General features: G+C 38.2%; 1 protein-coding gene across 3 annotated transcripts in view; it reads right to left on the minus strand.

Annotated features, from left to right (window-relative positions):
• The window catches only part of ACER3 (alkaline ceramidase 3), a 171,240-nt gene that overhangs the window by 108,386 nt on the left and 39,294 nt on the right, over nucleotides 1-23,560 (minus strand). The window contains exon 2 of one of the 3 annotated variants that reach the window (XM_045483902.1): nucleotides 353-463. The exons of 1 other annotated variant lie outside the window; for it this stretch is intronic. In XM_045483902.1, coding sequence (XP_045339858.1) covers nucleotides 353-463 — 111 coding nt within the window. Of the gene's footprint in view, nucleotides 1-352; nucleotides 464-23,560 lie in introns of those variants that run through there. One more of the 3 variants, XM_045483904.1, reaches the window with a different exon arrangement.

Below are 23,560 nucleotides of genomic sequence, written 5' to 3' on the forward strand. Positions count from 1 at the left end.
CAGTTAAGCGTCCAACTCTTGATATGAGCTCAGGTCATGATCTCGTAGGTTCAAGCCCAGTGTCAGGTTCTGTGCTGACAGCATGGAGTCTGCTTAGAATTCTCTGTCTCCCTCTTTGTCCCTCTCCTGCTCATGTTCTGTCTCTCTCTCAAAATAAATAAATAAACTTAAAAAAAAGGTAGTTGGGTTTTAATAAAAAATGCAGTTCAATTTACCGGAGTTTAAGTCAGAAGTTTCAGATTATGTTCAAGTTGTGTAATAACATAAAATTAAGAACCAATTTAGGTATGAATGAGAAAAATAGCCCATCTGAATACTGTACATCATTTTTTATATGAAGTGTTACACATACCTGTGAGTGCTAAATAAGAAGCAATGTACCGCTTTTCCAGTCCATCTCTAACACTCTGAATTGCACCAAAAATTGGAGGTATAATCATAATCAGGTTACTCACTGTATTCCCTACAGGAGAAAAACACAAGAAAATAATTATATTAGTTAATACCCCTTTAAATAAAAACTCATGCACTTGGCCCTTAATAAAAATTAAATAGGTGACTTTTCAGAAAGATGGTGGAAAGATATTTACAAAGCACCAAGGGAAAATAATTATCTATTGAATGAAAATTTTATGTAAGAATCTGAGTGAAATAAAGATAACTTTTGGGGTAGCTGGCTGGCTCAGTCAGTAGAACATACTACTCTTGATCCCATCGTTGTGACTTTAAGCCCCACGCTGGGTATAGATTACTTAAAAAAATAAAATCTTTTGGGGCATCTGGGTGGCTCAGTCAGTTAAGTGGCTGGCTCTTTGGTTTCAGCCCAGGTCATGATCTCACGGTGGGTGAATTTGAGCCCCACGTCCGGGTCTGCACTGACAGTGTGGAACGTGCTTGGGATTCTCTCTCTCCCCCTCTCTCTCGCTCTCAAAAAATAAACTTAAAAACATTATAATAACATAAAATCTTTAAAAAAAAATAAAGATAATTTTTGACAAATGAAACGAAGATTTTTCAATCAGAACACCCACTAAAGGAATTTCTAAATTCTAAAGGTAAAAAAGAAAACTATCTCAAAAAGAACCTCAAAGATACAGCAAAAAATGAGTTGAAGGTAGCCATTTGCAACTGAGAGAGTGGTCCACAGATACAGCGATGGAAAGGTAAAATATAGAATTGTGTTACTTTTATCTGTTGAATCAAATAGCAATGAATTGAGGTTTGCATTTTATAGATCTTTTTAAAATCTCACTTTATGGTAATATTTTTAACTTCTAGTTTCTATGTTTCTAGTAAAATATGAAAAGCAATGGATCATCATCTGATTTTTGTTCGTATCTTTTGCAAATCAACATATATAGAACACTCTACCATACAGCAGATACATTTTTCTCAAGTACACATGGAACATTTTCCAAGATAGAGCATATGTTAGGCCATACATTCTAACAGACTTGAAAAAGATAACATACAAAGTATGTATCTCTCCCAACCACAACAGAATGAAGTTAGAAATAAATAACAGACAGAAAGACAGGATGTGTGGGTGGCTCAGTCAGTTAAAGCATCTGACTCTTGATTTTGGCTCAGGTCATGATCTCATGGTTCTTGAGTTTGAACCCTGAGTTGGGCTCTGTACTACAGCGCAGAGCCTGCTTGGGATTCTCGGTCACCTTCTCTCTCTGCCCCTCCCCTGCTCTCTCTCTCAATTTTTAAGCTGGATACATTGCCACTTAGTTAAGAAAACTATATTTCCAAGACCTCTTTGCAGTAAGTAAGTAAGTAAGTAAGTAAGTAAGTTAAGTAAGTGGAAGTCTGGTATGGTACTTTCAAGAAAAATGGAGATTACACCCTTCTTGTCACCTCCTTCCCTTTTCTGCTACAGGGAATGTGGATGCAATGGCTAAAGCCATCTTGGTCTCTGAGGGGACAGTAGGGATCTAACCCAATTTGGGGGAGGAAGACCTTCCTCTGCCCTATGGTCCTCTGGCTGGACATGGAATCAAACTGACCATGAGACAGATTATCAGGAGGAAATCAAACTTAGTAGGTGTATGTATGGGGAATCCACACAGACATGAAATTCCAAAGACAATGAGGCAACAGGAAACTTACATCAGTTAAGAAAAGGGGATAAGTTAAGGATAAAAAGGGGATAAAGACCATAAGCAAGAAGGTGAAAGGAGATGTATGGGAAAACAAGGTCACCCTATTATGCAGGTGAATTCCTTAGGTAAAAGGGAGTCTCTGTTAATAGTTCTCTTCCTGTTACAGGCTCTCCTTTCCATTGTAAATTTAGCAGTTGCAGGGAGGCAGAGAGCTTTTCCTGCTTCTGCTGGGTTTCAATTACTTTTAACTTAAAATAATCTTTATGCCAAATGGCCCATCTTGGGCAGCCTGCCCCGGCCCCCTACACTAAGCATGGCTGAGCAACAAAATAAGAGAAGCTTGGGCCCCTGATACCATGGAGCTGCCACCCTAGCCCCGAACTGCCTTTCAGACTGAAATAAATCTACATCTTGTTTAAAGCATTAATTATCACATATTTGTTACTCACAGCCAAACCTAATCCTAACTGATGCAAAAGATGTCCTTAGTGCACCTTATTTCATTTGAATTAAAAATGCTTTCTGTGTCTCCCTCTCTCTCTGCCCCTCCCCCGTTCATGCTCTGTCTCTCTCTGTCCCAAAAATAAATAAACGTTGAAAAAAAAAAAAAAAAGGGGGCGCCTGGGTGGCGCAGTCGGTTAAGCGTCCGACTTCAGCGAGGTCACGATCTCGCGGTCCGTGAGTTCGAGCCCCGCGTCGGGCTCTGGGCTGATGGCTCAGAGCCTGGAGCCTGTTTCCGATTCTGTGTCTCCCTCTCTCTCTGCCCCTCCCCCGTTCATGCTCTGTCTCTCTCTGTCCCAAAAATAAATAAACGTTGAAAAAAAAAAAAATGCTAACAGCCTTTGTGAATATACAGTGGAAACTGAAACTGAAAGACAAACGCCTGTCTTTGAGTCATTACACATCTTTCTTAAGTTTAATGCTGTTACATGAATGATAAACCTAAATTAATCCAAATGTTTTATGAGGACTGTTTTCACTTTTTATTTTAAATGTTAAAATGCAAAGATAAATATAAAAACGAAGTTAACATGTTATGTCAGCTCCTTTTTAAATTACAGTTGACACATAATGCTCCATCAATTTCAGGTATATAGCATAGTGACTTGACTAGTTGATATATTATGCTGTGCTCACCACAAGTGTACCTACCAATGTCACCATACAATGCTAATTACAATACTATTTCCTATGCCCTAATTTTCATCCCTGTGACTTATTCATTCCAAAATTGGAAGTCAGTATCTCCCACTTCATCCATTTGCCCATCCTTCCTGGCAACCATAATTTATTCTCTGTATTTATGGAACTGTTTTTGCTGTTTGTTTTTTAGATACCATATACAAGTGAAATCATGTTGTTTGTGTTTCTTTGATTTATTTCATTTAGCATAACACCATCTAGGCCTATCCATGTTGTGACAAATGGCAAGATCACATTCTTTTTTTTTATGGCTGAGCAATATTCCATATATATGTCATATCTTCTTTATCCATTCATCTATGGATGGACACTTGGGCTACTTCCATATCTCAGCTGTTTGTAAACTATGCTGCAATAAACAAAGAAGTGAATATAACTTTTCAAATTAGTGTTCTCATTTTCTTTGGGTAAATAAATACCCAGCAGTGGAATTAATGGGCCATATGATATTTCTAACCTATTTAATATATTTTTTGAACTTTGGGGTATTTTTTAAAGTATAATCTTTACACCCAACATGGGACTTGAACTCACAACTCTGAAATCAAGAGTTGCATGCTCTACCAACAAAGCCAGCCAGGTGCCCGATATTTCCAATTTTTCGAGGAATCTCCATATTGTTTTCCAGGTTGCATCAATTTACATTTTCACTAATAGTGCATGAGCATTCCCATTTCTCCACATCCTCGCCAACACTTTTTATTTCTAGTCTTTTTAATTCTAGTCACTCTTGCCTTTTCATTAATGATTTCTTTCCTTCACTGTGAAAAGCTTTTCATTTTGATGTAGCCCCAACAGTTTATTTTTCCTTTTGTTTCACTTGCTTGAGGAGACATATCCAGAAAAATGTTGCTAAGGCTAAAGTCAAAGAAATGATTACTATGTTTTCTTCTGGGAGTTGTATGATTTCAGGTCTTACATTAGGTCTTTAGTCCATTCTCAGTTTATTTTTGTGTATGGTGTAAGAAAGTGTTCCGGTTTCTCGTGCCTGAGCGGCTCAGTCAGTTAAGCATCTGACATCGGCTCAGCTCATGATCTCATGGTTCATGAGCTCAAGTCCCACATCAGGTGAGCCCAAGCACCACTTCGGGTAAGACGACGCCCCATAATGGGTGAGTATGAGCCCCACTTCGGGTGAGCCCTGCTTCTCTCTCTCTCCCTCTCTCTACCCCTCATGGGATTCTCTCTTCCTCTCTTGCTCTGCCCCTCACTCACTTGCACCCTCTCTCTCCCTAAAATAAAATAAAAAAAAAAAAAAAGAAAGTGTTCCAGTTTCATTCTTTTGCATGTAGCTATACAGTTTTTCCAGCACCATGAAGACACTGTGTTCTCCCCATTGTATAGTCTTGCCTCCTTTGTTGGAGATTAATTGACCATATAAGTGTGGGTTTATTTCTGGGTTCTCTATTCTGTTCCATTAATCTATGTGTCCATTTTTGTGCCAGTACCATACTCTCTTGATAAACATATTCTTTTTTTTTTTTTAAGTTTATTTTTGAGAGAGAGAGAGAGAGAGAGAGAGGAAACATGAGCAGGGAGGGACAGGGCAGGGGGGGCAGATTATCTGAAGCGGGCTTTGCGCTGACCAGACAGCACAATGCCAGTCTCCAACTCATGAACCATGAGCTCATGACCTGAGGCAAAGTTGGACACTTAACCGACTGAGCCACCCAGGCGCCCCCATAAATACCATATTCTTAAACAATCAATGGGTTAAAGAAGAAATCACAAGAGAAAGTAGAAAATACTTGGAGATGAATTAAAATAAACACAACATACCAAAATTAATTAATTAATTGGATACAACAGGGCTAAGGGGAAATTCATAGCTAAATTCAAACATCAAAAATCAAGAAAGATCTTCAAGCTGAAATGAAATAATGGTAATTAGTAACATAAATATATATATAAATATACAGCACACTGGTGAAGGTAAGTATTTGGTCTAACTCTGAATACTCTAATACTGTAATATGATGGTATATTAAACATGTAAGCCTATCACTTAAAAAGTTAAAAGGGCAAAAGTATTAAAAAGAACTAAAGCTGCAAATGACATATACAATAGAGTTAGTATCCAAAATATATAAAGAACTGACACCTAAAAACAAATAATCCAATTAAAAAATGGGCAGAAAATACAAACAGACATTTCTCCAAAAAAGACATACAGACGGCCAACAGACACATGAAAAGATGCTCAACATCACTCATCATCAGGGAAATGCAAATAAAAACCACAATGATGGATTGCCTCACACCTGTCAGAATGGCTAAAATCAACACAAGAAACAACAGGTGTTGACAAGGATGTGGAGGAAAAGGTACCCTTGTGTACTGGCAAACTGGTACAGCCACTGTGGAAAACAGCATGCAGGCTCCTCAAAAAGTTAAAAATAAAACTACCCTACAACCCAGTAATTACACTACTGGGTATTTTCCCAAAGAATACGAAAACACTAATTCAACGTTTATTTATTTTTGGGACAGAGAGAGACAGAGCATGAACGGGGGAGGGGCAGAGAGAGAGGGAGACACAGAATCGGAAACTGGCTCCAGGCTCTGAGCCATCAGCCCAGAGCCTGACGCGGGGCTCGAACTCACAGACTGCGAGATCATGACCTGGCTGAAGTCGGATGCTTAACCGACTGCGCCACCCAGGCGCCCCCGAAAACACTAATTCAAATGGACAATATGCACCCTATGTTTATTGCAACATTATTTACAATTACCAAACTATGGAAGCAGTCCCAAGTGTCCACCCATAGACGAATGGGTAAAGAAGCTGTGTGTGTGTGTGTGTGTGTGTGTGTGTATGTGTGTGTGTATATATATATATATATATATATATATATATATATTCCACACAATGGAATATTTTTCAGCCATAAAAAAGAATAAAATCTTGGCATGTGCAACAACATGGCTGGATCTAGAAAGTATAATGCTAAGCAAAATAAGTCAAAATACCATATGATTTCGCTCATATGTGGAATTTGAACAAAGGGGGAAAAAAAAGAGAAAGACAAACCAAGAAACAGACTGCTAACTGTAGAGAACAAACTGATGGTTACCAGAGGAAAGGTGGGTAGGGGACAGGTTAAATAGGGAATGGGGATTAAGAGCACGCTTATCGTAATGAGCACTGAGTAGTTGTTGAATCACTATTATGGTACACCTGAAACTAATATAAACACTGTATGTAAACAGTACTGGAATTAAAATTAAAAACTTAATTTAAAAAAAACTAGCTACAACAATTTATTAGTGAATAGACAATAAAAAACAGGTAAATTATAATATTGAAAACCTACATGGAGGGGAATAAAAGGGTAGAGGTTTAGTGAGTGAAGTTGTTATCAACATAAAAAAGACTGCTATAAGTTGTCTTATGTAAGCCTCAGGGTAACCATAAAGCAAAAACCTACAGTAGATCACAAAAGATAAGGGGACAGGAATCAAAGCATACAACTATTGAAAATCATCAATTCATAAAGGCAGCAAAAGAGGAACAAAGGAATAAGGAAACTACAAAACAGCCAGAAAACCAGACGGCATTAGTTAAGTCCTGACTATCAATAAATAATTACTCTAAATGTAAATGGATTCAATTCTGCAATTAAAAGGCATACAATGGCTGCATGGATTAAAAAAAAAATCAAGACCCAAGTATATGCTGGCTACAAAACATTCTTTTCAGGTTTAAAGACATGCATATGCTCAAAGTAAAGGTATGGAAAAAGATATTCCATGCAAGGGAAACCAAAAGAGAGCAAAGGTAGCTAACTTAGACAAAATAGATATTAAGCCAAAAACTGTAACAAAAAACAAAGATCATTATGTAATAACAGAGGCTTAATTCATCAAGAGGATATAATAATTGTAAATATGTATACAGCCAACATCAGAGCACCTAAATATATTAAGCAAACACTAACAGATCTTAAGGGAGAAATAATATAATTAATAGTAGGGGACTTCAATACCCCACTTTCAACAATGAATTGTTCATCCAAATGGAAAAATAATACAGGTAAGTAGGACTTAAACTACACCTGACACCAAAAGGACCCAACAGACATATATACAGAACATTCCATCCAAGAGCAGCAGAACATACATTCTCTAGGACAGATCATATGATAGGTCACAAAACAAATTTTAGCAAAAATTTTAAAACTGAAATAATACTAAGTATCTTTTCTGACCGCAGTGGTCTAAAACTAGAAATCAATAACATGGAAAAAAACTATAAATTCACAAATATGTAGAAATTAAACAACAGACCCCTGAACAACCACTGGAGCAAAGAATAAATCAAAAGGTAAATTAAAAAATATCTTGAAGTAGGGGCGCCTGTGTGGCTCAGTTGGTTAGGCATCCAACTTCAGCTCAGTTGGATCTTTCGGTTCGTGGGTTTGAGCCCCACGTTGGGCTTTGTGCTGACAACTCAGAGCCTGGAGCCTGCTTCAGATTCTGTGTCTCCCTCTCTCTCTGCCCCTCTCCCTCTTGCGCACGTGTGCACACTCTCTCTCTCTCTCAAAAATAAACAAACATAATAAATAAATAAATAAATAAATAAATAAATAAATAAATCTTGAAATAAATGCAAATGAAAACACAATAGGCCAAACTTATGGGATACAGCTAAAATAGTTCCAAGAGGGAAGTTTACAGCAATAAATGCCTGTGTTAAGGAAAAAAAAAGATCTCAATCAACCTAACTTTACACCTCAAATAACTAGAAAAGAACAAACTAAGCCCAAAATTAGGAAAAGAAATAAAGATCAGAATGGAAATAAATTAGATTAATGAAACTAAGAGCTGTTTAAGCTAGATTAACTCAGGAAAAAAAGATAATTCAAATAAATAAAATTAGAAGTAAAAGAGAACATTACAACTAACACTACAGAAATAAAAAGGATCATGAGAGACAACTATAAACAATTACATGCTAACAAACTGGAAAACCTAGAAGAAATAGATAAACTCCTAGATATATACAATCCATGAAGACTAAATCAGGAAGAAACAAAATTGTAATGAAACAATAACAAGTAAGGATATTGCATCAGTAATCAAAAACCTTCCAGGGGTGCCTAGCTGGCTCAGTCAGTAGAGCATGTGACTTGATCTTGGGGTCATGAGTTTGAGCCCCACACTGGGTGTAGAGATGACTTTAAAAAATAATAACAAAATTAAATTAAAATTTCAAAATAAAAAAATAAAAAACTTCCCAACACAGAAAAGCTGAGGACAAGTAGTTTCATTGGTGACTTCTACTAAGCATCTAAAGAATTGACACCAAAACTCAAACTGTTCCAAAAAAATAGAAGAGCGAGGAATACTTCCAATCATGTGTTCATGAATCCAGCATGACCCTGATACCAAACTATATGATGTCATGTAAATGTGGAATCTAAAAAAGCCAAACTCAGAGAAACAGAACAGTGTGGTAGTTACCATGGGCTGAGGGTGGGGTGCATGGAGGGTGGAGAAATTAGCCAGAGTACAAACTTCCAGTTATAGGATTGACAAGTTTTGGAGATTTAATGTACAGCATGGTGATTACAGCTAATAATACTATATTATACACTTAAAAGTTGCTAAGAAAGTAGATCTTAAATGTTTTCACCACACACACACAAAAATGGTAATTATGTGGTAAGATGCAGGTATTACCTAATGCTATGGTGGTAATCATTTTACAGTACATAAGCTTATCAAATAAACCCACTGTACGTATCAAAATTATATAACAGGGGCGCCTGGGTGGCGCAGTCGGTTAAGCGTCCGACTTCAGCCAGGTCACGATCTCGCGGTCCGTGAGTTCGAGCCCCGCGTCAGGCTCTGGGCTGATGGCTCAGAGCCTGGAGCCTGTTTCCGATTCTGTGTCTCCCTCTCTCTCTGCTCCTCCCCCGTTCATGCTCTGTCTCTCTCTGTCCCAAAAATAAATAAATGTTGAAAAAAAAAAATTATATAACATTACACAGTTAACCCTTGAACCACACAGATTTGAACTGTATGGGTCCAGGGGCGCCTGGGTGGCTCAGTCAGTTAAGTGTCCAACTTCAGCTCAGGTCACGATCTCGCGGTCCGTGAGTTCGAGCCCCGCGTCGGGCTCTGTGCTGACAGCTCAGAGCCTGGAGCCTGCTTCCGATTCTGTGTCTCCCTCTCTCTCTGACCCTCCCCTGTTCATGCTGTGTCTCTCTCTGTCTCAAAAAATAAATAAACATTAAAAAAAAAAAAAAAGAAAGAAAAAAAAAGAGTCACTGAGAGCAGAACACACACACACAAAAAAAGAACTGTATGGGTCCAATAAATATAATACACTACTGTAAATACATTTTGTTTTCCTTATGATTTTTTGATTATTTTTTAATGTTTATTTATAAAAGAGAGAGAGAGAAAGCAAGCAGGGAGGGGCAGAGAGAGAGTGGGACAGAGGATCTGAAGCAGGCTCCATGCTGACGAGAGCCCAATGTGGGGCTCAAACTCCCAAACTGTGAAACCATGACCTGAGCCAAAGTTGGAAGCTCAACTGACTGAGCCACCCAGGCACCCCCTTATGATTTTCTTATGACATTTTCTTTTCTCTAGCTTACTGTATTGTAAAAATACAGTATATAATACATAAAACATACAAAAATATATTAATCAACTTATCTTATTGGTAAGGCTTCTGGTCAACAGTAAGCTATTAGTAGTTATATTTGGGGGAGTAAAAAGTTATACATAGCTTTTCAACTGCATGGGTGGGTTGGAATCCCTTAACTCACTATTACTCAAGGGTCAACTCTTTTCAATTATATATCAATATAACTGGGGGAAAATCCACCCCCCCCCCCCCGCCTCCACCAAATCTAACTATTTCCAAGTAACTTAACTGAATCCTAGAACAAAATTCAAAACTATTTCTGGTAATACAAAAAATATCCAGCACCCAACAAGGTAAAATTAAACACAATGTCTGGCATCCAATCAAAGATTACCAAGCATATAAAGAAAAAACACAACCCATATTGAGAAAAATAATCCAGGGAAACCAATCCGGAACTCATACATATGTTAGCATTAGCAAACAAAAATTAAAACAGTTTATATAAAAGTCTAGAAAATACAAACTAGAAAGAAGATCAGTGGTTATGGGGTAGAGCAGAGGTAGAGGGAACAGTGGGAAAGGGAAGACTTACAAAGGGACATGAGAAAACCTGGAGGTGATGGGTATGTTCATTATCTTGATTGTGGTGATGGTTTCATATGTGTATACATATGTCAAAACTTAGTTTGTACACTTAAGTAGGCACACTCTGTTGTATGTCAACTATACCTGATAAAACTGTTTTTTGTTGTTCTGCCTCTAGGGAGTAAAATTAGAGCATAGAGAGAAAAGAGTTAGGGAAAGGTACTGCTTTCTGGTTTTTACAAGCCTTTTTTAGCATGACCTAGATTTTAATCTATTTTTTAATGTACTGGATTTTTATATTTTTAATTTATTATTTTGATAAAATAAAAACTAATTCAGGGTGCCTGGGTGGCTCAGTCAATTAAACATCCGGACTCTTGGTTTCAGCTCAGGTCATGATCTCGCTCTGTGGATTCGAGCCCCAGAGTGGGCTCTGCACTGACAGTGCAGAGCCTGCTCGGGATTCTCTGCCTCCCTCTCTTTCTGCCCCTCCCCTACTCACAAGCATGCTCTCTGTCTCTCTCAAAATAAATAAATAAACTTTATTTAAAAAATTAAAGAGGGGCGCCTGGGTGGCGCAGTCGGTTAAGCGTGCGACTTCAGCCAGGTCACGATCTCGCGGTCCGTGAGTTCGAGCCCCGCGTCGGGCTCTGGGCTGATGGCTCGGAGCCTGGAGCCTGTTTCCGATTCTGTGTCTCCCTCTCTCTCTGCCCCTCCCCCGTTCATGCTCTGTCTCTCTCTGTCCCAAAAATAAATAAACGTTGAAAAAAAAAAAAATTAAAAATAAATAAATAAATGAATAAATAAATAAATAAATAAATAAATAAATAATTAAAGAAACTTTTAGGAAAGGGAATGAAACAGATGGAGAGAATTTCATAGATGTGATAAGATTTGAGCTGGAACCTGAAAGGAGAGAAAGGAACTGAAGTCTACTGAGCCTATTAAGTATCAGGTACTGGACTTCACACTACACACATGCTAACTTGCTTCTCACAACAACCTTGTGAAACACGGTTACCTCATTAAAGGAACAATAAAGTCAGGCTAAGAGATTATACAATTTACCCAAATTCTCGCAATAAACAAATGGCAGCACCAAGATTTTATTCCAGGTCTATCTGTCCTTACAGCCAACGTTCCCACCCACCCCCCTTTTTCTAATGTTTATTTTTGAGAGAGAGAGAAAGAGAGAGAGCACAAGTAGGGAGGGGCCAAGAGAGAGGGAGACACAGAATCCAAAGAGGCTCCAGGCTCTGAGCTGTCAGCACAGAGTCCAATGCAGGGCTCCAACTCACAAACTGTGAGATCATGACCTGAGCTAAAGTCTCAGGCCTGACCAACTGAGCCACTCAGGCACACCCTCTTTTTTTTCTTTTTTAAGAGAGAAAGAGAGAGAGAGAGAGAGAGAAAGAGCTCCAGTGCATGAGCAGGGGAGACGGGCAGAGGGAGAGAGAGAGAATCTTTTTTTAAGTTTATTTATTTTTGAGAGAGAGAGAGAGAGAGCAAGCAGGGAAGGGGCAGAGAGAGGGGGACAAAGGATCTTTAAGCAGGCTCTGTGCTGACAGCAGGGAGCCTGATGCGGGGCTCAAACTCACAAACAGCAAGATGAAGACCTGAGCTGAAGTCAGATGCTCAACCACTGAGACATCCAAGTGCCGAGAGAGAGAGAGAGAGAGAGAGAGAGAGAGAGAGACAGAGACAGAGAGAGACAGACAGAGATAGAGACAGAGAGACAGAGAGAGAAAGAATCTTAAGCAGGCTCCATGCTCAGCAGAGACCCCAACGCAGGGCTGTGACCATGGGATCATGACCTGAGCCAAAATCAAGAGTTGGATGCTCAACCAACAGAGCCACCCTGCTGCCCCTAAATGTTCTTCCCTTTAAATGCACAAGCACAATGTTTGCACAAAGGTCCTTATTGATGTTTTAAAAATTATATCAAAGAATATTCTATTAAAAACGTTTTATGCCCCCTCCCTGCTTGTGCTTTATCTTTCTCAAAATAAACATTAAAAAAAAGTTTTTTTAAATGGGGACACCTGGGTGCCTCAGTCGGTTAAGCGTCCAACTCTTGGTTTTGGCTCAGGTCACGATCTCACAGTGGTGAGTTCAAGCCCTGCATTAGGCTCTGTGCTGGCAGTGTGGAATCCACTTGGGATTCTTCTCCCTCTCTCTCTGCCCCACCCATGCTCTCTCTCAAAACAAATAAGTAAACATTAAAAAAAAAAACTTTTTTAATGTTTTAAGTAAATTCCCAATTGTACAAATAGCAAAGTAATTTGCCAGGTGGAAAATATAAGGTGGGGAGCCAGAAAAATTGATGGTTACATATTTAAACAGCAGTTACCAACAGCTTTAAGTAAACCTGCAGAACATGTTGAATACCGTGCCATTCAGAAGGGCCCTAGGATTCAAACTAACAAGAATCTTTACTGATGGCTGAGATAAAGGAATTGAAATATGCCCAAAAGTACAGATAGTATTAAATTTTGCTGAGACGTCAATACTACGGAGGTCAGAAACACATTTCGAATAACCTGGAAGGCAGGGGGTAGGAGAGAGTCCTACAAACTATAGGAAACTCAATTAAAGGTCAACGCAAAGTTTTACAAATTAGAATGAGGACACAAACCTTAAATATAGGCCAGTGTGAGAGACAGAATAAGGACAACTGTGAGAGAAAGATCCAAAGACAGAAAAATGACAGTAGACTATTCTTGGGGAAAATCTGAATATACTATCTCAAAGCAAGATTTAGAGGTAAAAATGGAAAGAGCTGGATAGTGGTCATCCTTCTCTCTGCTTTAATTCAGCATCTCTTTGGACTGTTTACCTATTTGTGGCACCCTACTTTAAACAAACAGATCTTAAGTACTGAGAGAAGAAACTAAAATAAATCATTTACTTAATTAATAAAACATGTCATATGAGAAAGGCATGATTCTGGTCTTTAAATACCTGAAGGACTGCTAAATTACAGGTGAATGAGGTGTAGTGCAGTTGTAAAATATAACAATTAAAAGCAATGAAGTTACAGAGAAGCAGATTTCCACTCAATATAAAGCAAAACATTCTAAAATTAGAGCTGTCCAAAAAAAAGTGTAATAAGCTGCCTTATTTTGGGCAGGGGCCATGTCTTACACTTGTATGCTTCTCCCTTAGCACAATACCAAGGACAGAGCAGGCACTCCAGAAAATCTGATAGAATGAATAAATGCATGCATGTATGCTCAGTGAAACCAGAGTATAATTTTTCCTTTATCCTCTGGCATTATTCATAAAAGTACATGTTTCTTCTCTTTTGATTTAACAATGGTTTTAGCAGACAGCAGCTTGTTTTGCTAAGCTTTACATATGGAGAGAGATGAAAGAATGGATGAATTAAGAAAAGACGGGGCGGGGGGGTCGGCGCCTGAGTGGCTCAGTCGGTTGAGCGGCCGACTTTGGCTCGGGTCATGATCTCGAGGTCCGTGAGTTTGAGCCCCACATCAGGCTCTGTGCTGACAGTTCAGAGCCTGGAGCCTGTTTCAGATTCTGTGTCTCCCTCTCTCTGACCCTCCCCTGTTCATGCTCTGTCTCTCCCTGTCTCAAAAATAAATAAATGTTAAAAAAATTAAAAAAAAAAAAAGACAGGGGTGCCAGAAAAAAGAAAAGACAGGGGTGCCAGGGTGGCTCAGTCAGTTAAGCATCTGATTTTCGGTTTGGGCTCAGGTCATGATCTCACAGTTCGTGAGTTCAAGCCCCATGTTGGGCTCTGCTCTGTCAGCACAGAGCCTGCTTGAGATTCTCTCTCCCTCTCTCTCTGTCTGCCCCTGGCTCTCTCTCTCAAAATAAATAAATAAACTTAAGAAGAAGAAGAAGAAGAAGAAGAAGAAGGAGGAGGAGGAGGAGGAGGAGGAAGAGAAAAGAGCATTAGACATACTCTTTTTTAAAAGTATAAAAATACCATAATGTAACAAAAAAAGTGAAACTGAATTTTACATGTTTTTAATAGCAAATGCATCCTTGCTATGAAACAAAGAAATTTACACTCCTAAATTTCCTCCCACCTCTCTTCCCCTATTTACTTACTTTTTATTAGTCATTTCCACATTGTCGAAGACCATATATTTCACATTGTCAAGGATTACGTTTAGCTCTGTAAGCCACATTTTCCATTCTTGTGCTTTTTTAAATAACAGCTTTATCAAGATATAATTCACATATCACAAAACTTACCCTTTTCTGTACAATTCAGTAGTTTTAATACATTTACAGATTTGTGCAATCATTACTAATTTTAGAACATTTTCATCAGCTCAAAATGAAACCCCACACCCATTAGCAGTCAACTCCCCATCTCTCCTTCCCACAGTCCCTGGAAACCACTAGTCACTTTCTAGGTCTGTGGATTTGGCTATTTTGGACATTTCATATAAATGAAACTATATAATATGTAGTCTTTTGTGTCTAGTTTCTCTCACTTAGCATAATGTTTTTAAGGCTTATCTATGTTGTCGCATGCATGTGTCTATAACTTCATTCTTTTTTATTGCCAAATAGTCCATTGAATGCATATGCCACATCTTGTTTATATATTCATCAAGTGGTCATTTGGATTATTTCCATTCTTCGGCTATTATAATGTGCTATGAACATTCATATACAATTTTTTGGGTGGACATGTTTTCAATTCTCTTGGATAGATACCTAGGAGAGGAATTCTTGCATCATATGGTAATTCTATGGTCATCCTTGTTTTTAGCCTCAGTTCTCCATTTAATGGATATAGTACCTTTCCTAGTTTTTTTCCCCATGGCTGTTCTTCCCATTTTGCCTTTTTTTTTTTTTTAATGTTTTTTTTTTTTTTTTTTTTGAGAGAGACAGAGCATGAGCGGGGGAGGGGCAGAGAGAGGGGGGAAGACACAGATTCTGAAGCAGCCTCCAGACGGAACTTTCAGCAGAGAGCCTGAGGCAGGGCTCAAATCCATGAACAATGAGATCACGACCCGAGCTGAAGTCTGACGCTCAACCGACTGAGCCATCCAGGCACCCCTTGCCTTTATTTATTTATTTTTAATTTTTAATGTTTATTTTTTTGTTTGTTTGTTTGTTTGAGAGAGAGATAGAGCAGGGGAGAGGCAGAGAGAAAAGTAGACACAGAATCTGAAGCAGGTTCCAGGCTCCGAGCTGTCAGCACAGAGTCCGATGCGGGGCTCAAACCCACAAATCGTGAGATCATGACCTGAGCTAAAGTTGGACGCTTAACCGACTGAGCCACCCAGGCATACACCCCCCTTGCCTTTATTTTTTTTAAACAAGTTCTACTTGTTTAGATTTCATCACCCATCTTCACATAGTTTTTCAGGGGGTTATACATGTTGTATTCCCTGACATCTTGAGTCCTTGAGAACATTGTGCTCTGCGTTTATTATCAAAAGATGACTTAGCTATGTTGGGATCTCTCTTTCCTTCAGAAGTTTCTAAGTATTGTGCTGTCGTCTTCAAGATTGAACATTACTAGGGAGAAGTTTGAAGCTAGCCTAAATGTTTCCCTTGTAGAAGACTTGCTTTCTTGCCTAGACTCCTGAAGGATTACTGCATTATACTTAAATCTATGTATTTTGGTAGATAATAGGTATTGAAATCAGATAAAAATGCTATACCCACTCTCTCTACACAGCTAATAAAACATAATAAAGACATTATTGACTCCCGAGTCAGACTGACAGCTTGAATCTGTAACTGCAAGCTGTAGTGCTACACCTGTAATTTTTAATAGCATCAAAACATGTCACATACTTAGATACAAAATCTAACAAAAAAGGTGTAAGACAAAATATTAATAAAACTCTAGGCAGGTTTTCCGGGTACAAATTGAGAAACTGATTTTAAACTTTATATGAAAATTTAAAATGCCAAGAACAACCCAGACAATCTTAAGTAACAACAAAATTAGAGTATTTACACTACTAGATATCATGGCCTATTAGCAAGAATAGACAAATAGAACAGAAAAGATCCCAAGAGCAAGCTTGTATAGTCACCTGATTTATGACAAACATGGCCCTGCAGTGTAGTAACAGAAAAAAATGCTCTCTTCTGGATCGACTAGATACTCACATGGGAGGAAAACAAACTTGGACCCCAAACTCACACTTATACAAAAATAGATTCAAGATGTACTGCTGATCTAAACATGATAGGTACAACAATGTAACTTGTAGAAGGAAACACAGCAAAACATCTTGATGACCTTGGAGCACCAATGAGTTTTTAAACAGGACACAAAAAGAATTAACCACAAAGGCAAAAAAAAACTATAATATCAAGAAGCTAAGGCTACAAAGTCAAGCTAAGACTATAAAGTCAAGAAGAATAAAAGGTTGTTTTCAAAAAGCTGATTTAAAGAATAATAGATATGAAATTGCTTTGTAAATAAGGAGATATATAAATGTTAGCTAATTTAACTTTACTGACCAAAAAGAATGCACATAAAATGATCATGAACTGAAAAATTTTTGGTTAAAAAATGGTGTAAGTCCAAGACCAATCAAATTCTAAGTAGAAGTAATTTAGCCTTTATTTTCTATAATTCATTTACATTAACATTTTAATTTAAAAATTTAAAAACAATATAGCCACATTGTAGAAAATATATAAGGAAAGAAGAGAAAAAAATCCATTATTTTACCATCTTAAGACATCCATTTTTATCATTTTGGTGTTTAAGGGAACCCTAACCAAACTCAGAGTAATTTGAACAAGAAAGGTTTATGATAAAGAATCATTAACTATGAGAGAAACGGAGTAACGAAAGATAGCCAGTAAGAAGTAAAAGGAGGCACCTCAGTCGGTTAAGTGTCAGACTCTTGGTTTTGGCTTAGGTCATGCTCTCATGGTTGTGGGATCAAGCCCCATGTCAGGCTCCACACTGGGATGGAGCCTGCTTGAGATTCATTCTCTCTCTTTCTCTCACCCTCTGTCCCTCTCCCCCCCCCCCCCACCACAAGTAAAGAGAAGTCTACAGACTATAGGAATAGCAGATATAAGGAACAGTCCGCTATCCCTAAGACGGAGATAGAACAATAAAAGAAGAGGTCCCAGCCAGGGCTGAAATGTAGACCTTGTGGGAGAAGGCATGGCCACAGCTCATAGAACAGCAGAAAAGTTTCCTGTGGTGCCACACCTGCAGAGCTTTCTGAAAATCCACCCTTCAGAACTCATTCTTCATATGCCCTTCTAGGAGGCCAGGGAAGCTGATCACATCGAGTGGGGGAGCTACTGACTAGCGTAAAAGCTGACCCAGCTTTAGGATCTGGGCACTAGGGGAGGCTTCATGCACTGTAAGAGACAGATGCTAGTTAAGCCACTTGCACTGCAAGAGCTAGGCACTGGAGAAGCCAAGCCAGCACACCAGAACCAGGAAGGGAAAACCTTCCCTCTTGCAATGTCTTTCCAGTGTCCTCTGCTGACAAAGTTTAACATTCTGCCAGCTGTCAAAAGAAACACTGAAAGGACCCAGTTCCATTTTCACAGAGCATGCAATGAATGACGAATTCGGGGCTGACGGGTAATAAGCTGACAACTAACACAATTATAAAACTATGTTTTCATCCATCAGGCCTGGGCATAACTATGGTTAGTGAGGGTTCCCCAAATACCAAAACGATAAGAATGGTTTTTTTAAGATGGTAAAATGATTTTCTCTCTTTTTTTTTTCTATATTTTCTGCAATGTGGTTATATTGGTTTTTTAAATTTCAATTAAACTATTACTAATATAAATGAATAACAGAAAATAAAAGCTAAATTACTTCCACTTAGAGTTTAATTGGGTTCGGGGTGCTCCCAGAAAATTCAAAGTTTTTTTTTTTCCAGGAATAAAAACCAGAGATTCATTCACATACTACACAATAAGCATACCGAAACATTAAAGCAAATTTTTTTTTCATAGAATCCTGCTTGAAAATAGACTTAAGGAATTTTTTTAAATCTGAAACTATGATATTTTTATATCCCCAAACACAATTTCTTTTTATTCTCCCCAAAAGTAAATTAGAAACAACTCTGAATGAAGAAATAGTATGAAGACGTTTGCCTCGGGATGACAGTAGGTGGAGCCAGTGTTCAGGGCAGTCTCAACAGTTCTCCGTAATTTGGCCAAATACATAGAGCCCTGGGGCAACTGAGCAAACAATGGAGAGCTCAGTTGTATTTATAAGTGTATAACCACTACCCAGAACTAAAGATAAAAAAACAGAACCATTAAAACCTGGTAAAGCTGAAAAAATTATCTATATTGGTTCACTGTCACTGTGAGGAACCCTCTTGCATAGTTAGCTGATGTACTAGATGAGTGAGAATTGTAACTGGTTTGAGCCTGAAAGCAACCTGGCACTTTCCCCAAAGCAAGTTCATTTTGTCAAGTATTTTACTGCTTATGCAAATGTTCAAATAATGTCAAAGGTTCCCAGAACTTCAGAGACTCTAGAGCTGAAAGAAGACAGGCAGATCACCTAGTTTAATTTCCTCAGTTTATATCAGGCAACATTTTATTCATACCTACTACCACTCTCTAGCTGTGTTAACTTGGAAACTTATTTATGCTTAAGACTTAGTTTCCTGACCTGTAAAATGAGGGGGAAACCCCAAAATATTTAAATTATTTAAATAAGTATGATGAAAACAATAAATATGACCCCCCCAAATCATTTCTCATATGACAAAGACCCACTGAACATTATGCAGAACTTCCACAATCTTGCTATGTTAAGAATTAAGTGCTGCCTGGGAATTGTCTTGGTACTTAGATCTGAGCTCAGAACAGCAGTCACAAGGAAGAAAGTTTGTCTTCCAACCCAGACCAATAACAAAGAAAGTTGCAGTATATGCTGGTTCACTCAGAGTTAAAAAAAAAAAAAAAAAATCATATAAATATTATAGCATTAGGTACTCCTCAGTACAGTATCTTTTAAGACAGATATCAGCATAAAAACAGGAAATCAATTCAGGTATGTCTTACTTTTTAAAAAATAATAAGCACTAATTCAGTTCAACTTGACAAACATTTATTAAGTATTTCCTATGGGCAAGGCAACTGAGATGGGAAATGGGAAGAAAGGTTAGCAGGTGAATAACCTTGGTTCCTGTCCTGAGAATGCATGTAGACAATTCAGTAGGAAAGAGAGACAGGGAAACAACTAGGAAGGGATAATGGCAGGACCAACAAGCACCCAACAACATACCCAGGGGAAGGGAGGGAACCCAAGAGGAGCTTCAGTATGCAGCTAGCATTTGAGCTAATTCCTGAAAGTATTTATATCACTAGTAATACAAGAGTCATTCTGTTTTCTTTAGAGTGAATACAGTAGCTTCCAAAAATTATTTATGAAAACTCATTTTACATATTATGTTTTAAAACATACTTTCTTGGGGTACCTGGGTGGCTGAGTCAGTTAGGCTTCTGACTTCAGCTCAGGTCATGATCTCACTGTTTGTGGGTTCAAGCCCTGCATCCCACTCTGTGCTGACAGCTCAGAGCCTAGAGCCTGCTTCAGATTATGTGTCTCCCTCTCTCTCTGCCCCTCTCCCTCTCACACTCTCTCTCTCAAAAATAAATAAAACATTTAAAAAAATTAAAACATACTTTCTATTTTCACTTTTCTGCATGTAAGTTATAACAAAAATGTATGTTTTTAATTGCATTTTTTTGAAAAAGAGTACATACACATGTGCGAGCAGGGGAGGAGCAGAAGGGGATGGAGGAAAGACAGAGAGAGAATCCTAAGCAGGCTCCATACTCAGCACAGAAGTCAATGCAGGGCTTGATCCCCAGACCCTGAAATCATGACCTGAGCCAAAATCAAGAGATGGATACTCTACCCACTGAGCCACCCAGCTGCCCCTATACCCAAAATATTTTTAAGCCATTTATTATAACAATGAAGATGTTCATATAAGTTAAAGAGGAAGTACATTTTAGGTTTGGGAAGAAAGGCCAAGTACATTGTAGTAAAGAGATAACAGAAGAACTTGGGAGCTGCATATCACTTATGGCTCAGATAAACCATAGTCTAATAATATGGAGGTTACAGGGAAGGGGAAAGACTCCTAGCAAAAAGATTACCTATATATAATGCCTCTTTGAAGAAAGCTCAAAGATGAGAGCTGAGAATAAACAATTAACAGATAAGAATGATGGAGAAGACATGAAGAAGAACAAGGGAAGTAAGACTGTCTTGAACTCCCTGCATAAGTATTTGGTTAAATGAAGATTTCAAATTGATACAAAAAGGTCAAAAAAGGAGAAGTTTCCTAACCATGTTCAGGATGAAGAAGCATTTTGAAATTACAAAATCAGAAAATAATTATTTTGATAATTCCTACTTCCTCTCCATTTTTACTGAAACCTTCTTTTCAGGGCCCAATTCAATAAAGTAAGTTTTGCTTAATCACCCTACTGAAAATGATCACTCCCAGCACTCACTGTTCTAACTCTTCATCTGGCACTTAGCACAGATAGCTCTCTCTTCACTAAATCAAAATGTAAGTATTTATGTCTATTTCCTTAAGTTAAATTTCTTGAGAGCAGCAGGCTTACATTCATTCACTCATTCAAAAACAAGTATTTACTAAGCATCTATTATGAAAAGCACTATGAGGGAATACAAAAGAAAACAACAGATTCTGCTCTCATGCAGATTAAACTAGCGCCAAATTTACAAAAAAGTAAAGGTATTAAAAGGCTAACAGACGTTAAAAAGCGGGGGGTGGACCTGGGTGTCTCAGTCAAACGTCCGACTTTGGCTCAGGTCATGATCTCACAGTTCATGAGTTCCAGCCCTGCATCGGGCTCTGTGCTGACAGTTCGGAGCCTGGAGCCTGCTTTGGATTCTGTGTCTCCTTCGCTCTCTGTCCTTCCCCCATTTGCACTCTGTTTCTCTCTCAAAAATAAACATTAAAAAAAAACAACTAATAGACATAATTTTAGATGTAGTTCAATTATGATGTAATGGGAGTAATTCTTGACTCACAAATTAATCTCATGTATCAGATTTATCCTTTACTCAAAATTAATCTCACTACAATTTTTCACTCACTCTTCACTTACTTAGAGCTGAAATGCATCAGTTAAAAACCATGAACACACAAGTCCTGTAAAACACATTTAAAATTTTATACTAAATTAACTTTAACAAAAATAGACTTTATTATTATTAAAATCTCACCAAGGACATCATCCCACATTTTTATGATTTATTTTCAATGTTTTTAACAGTGGCATAAAAAACTTAAATTGCCTAAAACATGCCACACACACAAAAAAGTTTCTTAAATAGCTCATTCTCTCATATAGTAGACACAAAGGAAACAATTTTTTTTTCTCACTGCCCTACTGCCTCCAGTTACTCCGATCAAGACTCCCAGGGATCCCTCTCCAAAGATGAGTGATCTGGATTCCATAACTTTCTTTTTCTTTAATGATGTATCACTGCTTTCTTTAATCCAGAAATGGAGATCTATCATTTTTTTAATGATCAAATAGTATTACATTGTCTGGATATAATTTACATAATCAATCCCTAATTGGTAGACTTATTTCTAGGGTTTTACATTGAAAAAAAGTACTGTAAACATCTGTAAAAAAAAAAAAAAAACTGTAAAAAAAACTGTAGTTTTCTAGGGCTACCATAATACATGACCACAAACTGGATGACCTAAAACAACAAAGATTTATTCTTTCACCGTTCAGGATGACAGAAGTCAGAATATCAAGGTATCAGTAGGACTGGAGGCTCTGGGGGGAAAACTGTCCATGCCTCTCTCCCCTTGTGGTTGTTACTAGCAATCCTTGGTGTTCCTTGGCTTGTAAACACATCACTCCAATCTCAGCCTCCATCTTCACACTGCCTTCTCTGTGTGTCTCCATGTGATTGACTGATTGATTGACTGATTTTGAGAGAACAACAGAGTGCAAGCGGTTAAGGAGCAGAGAGAAGGAGAGACAGAATCCCAAGCAGGCAGGGTGCTATCAGCACAGAGCTCAACGCAGGGCTTGAACTCATGAACCATGAGATCACAACCTGAGTCAAGATCAAGAGTCAGATGCTTAAGCAACTGAGCAATGCAGGCACCCCTGTTTTCTTCTTCTTCTTATAAAGATATCAGTCATTGGACTTAGGACCCACCCTAAATCCAGCATGACTTCATCTCAAGATCTTTAAATTGTATCTACAAAGACCCTATTTCCAAAAGGAAATAGGTCACATTCTGTGGTTCCAGGTAGACATGAATTTTGGGGAGACACTATTCAAGCCAATACAACATCCTTGAACATACTTGTTTATTCATTTTACTAAGTTCACAGGATGAATTTCCAGGAGTAGAAATCTCCTCTTACAGAAATTGCCCAGCTTCCTTTTAGAGTTGGCTCCTTAGCTCCTGCTGGAGGAGGTGGCAAGTTATAAGATCTTCCCCATTCCCTTACCCCCTCAACAAATCTCACACTAATTCCAGACATTGTCTGGAAAATCAGGATGCAAATAAAAATGACACACTTTTAAGCACGTATACCGGAAGGTGGTGTAAAGCTAAAGCCAAGCCATCCGTATTTAGGCCAAGTATATAATGAAGCAGAGAAAGCTGTTTTATAGAGAAAGAAGAAAAAGGCAGATGGGCAGATAGTAGCAGATATTAAACACCATATGGTAGCAGAGACTGTAGAGAGTAATCTTAGGAACTATAAAATGACCTTCCAGCTCTAAAAATAGCCATTTTTTTTTTTATGAATAGAAAAACAGTGTATGCCCAGGGGTGCCCGGGTGGCTCAGTCACTTAAACATCTGACTCTTGATTTCAGCTCAGGTCATGATTTCACAGTCGTGGAATCAAGACCCACGTCAGGCATGGAATCTGCTTGGGATTCTCTCTGCCCCTACCCTACTCTCTCTCTCTCTCAAAATAAAAATAAATAAATAAATAAATAAATAATAGCCTTATAAATCTGAACAGTTAAAATTCAAGGTGAAAACAAAAGCATACAAGAAAGTCACCTACATGTGCCTTATACAATGTCTACA

The sequence above is a fragment of the Leopardus geoffroyi genome, chromosome D1, assembly GCF_018350155.1.
Source record: "Leopardus geoffroyi isolate Oge1 chromosome D1, O.geoffroyi_Oge1_pat1.0, whole genome shotgun sequence".
Lineage (NCBI taxonomy): Eukaryota > Metazoa > Chordata > Mammalia > Carnivora > Felidae > Leopardus > Leopardus geoffroyi.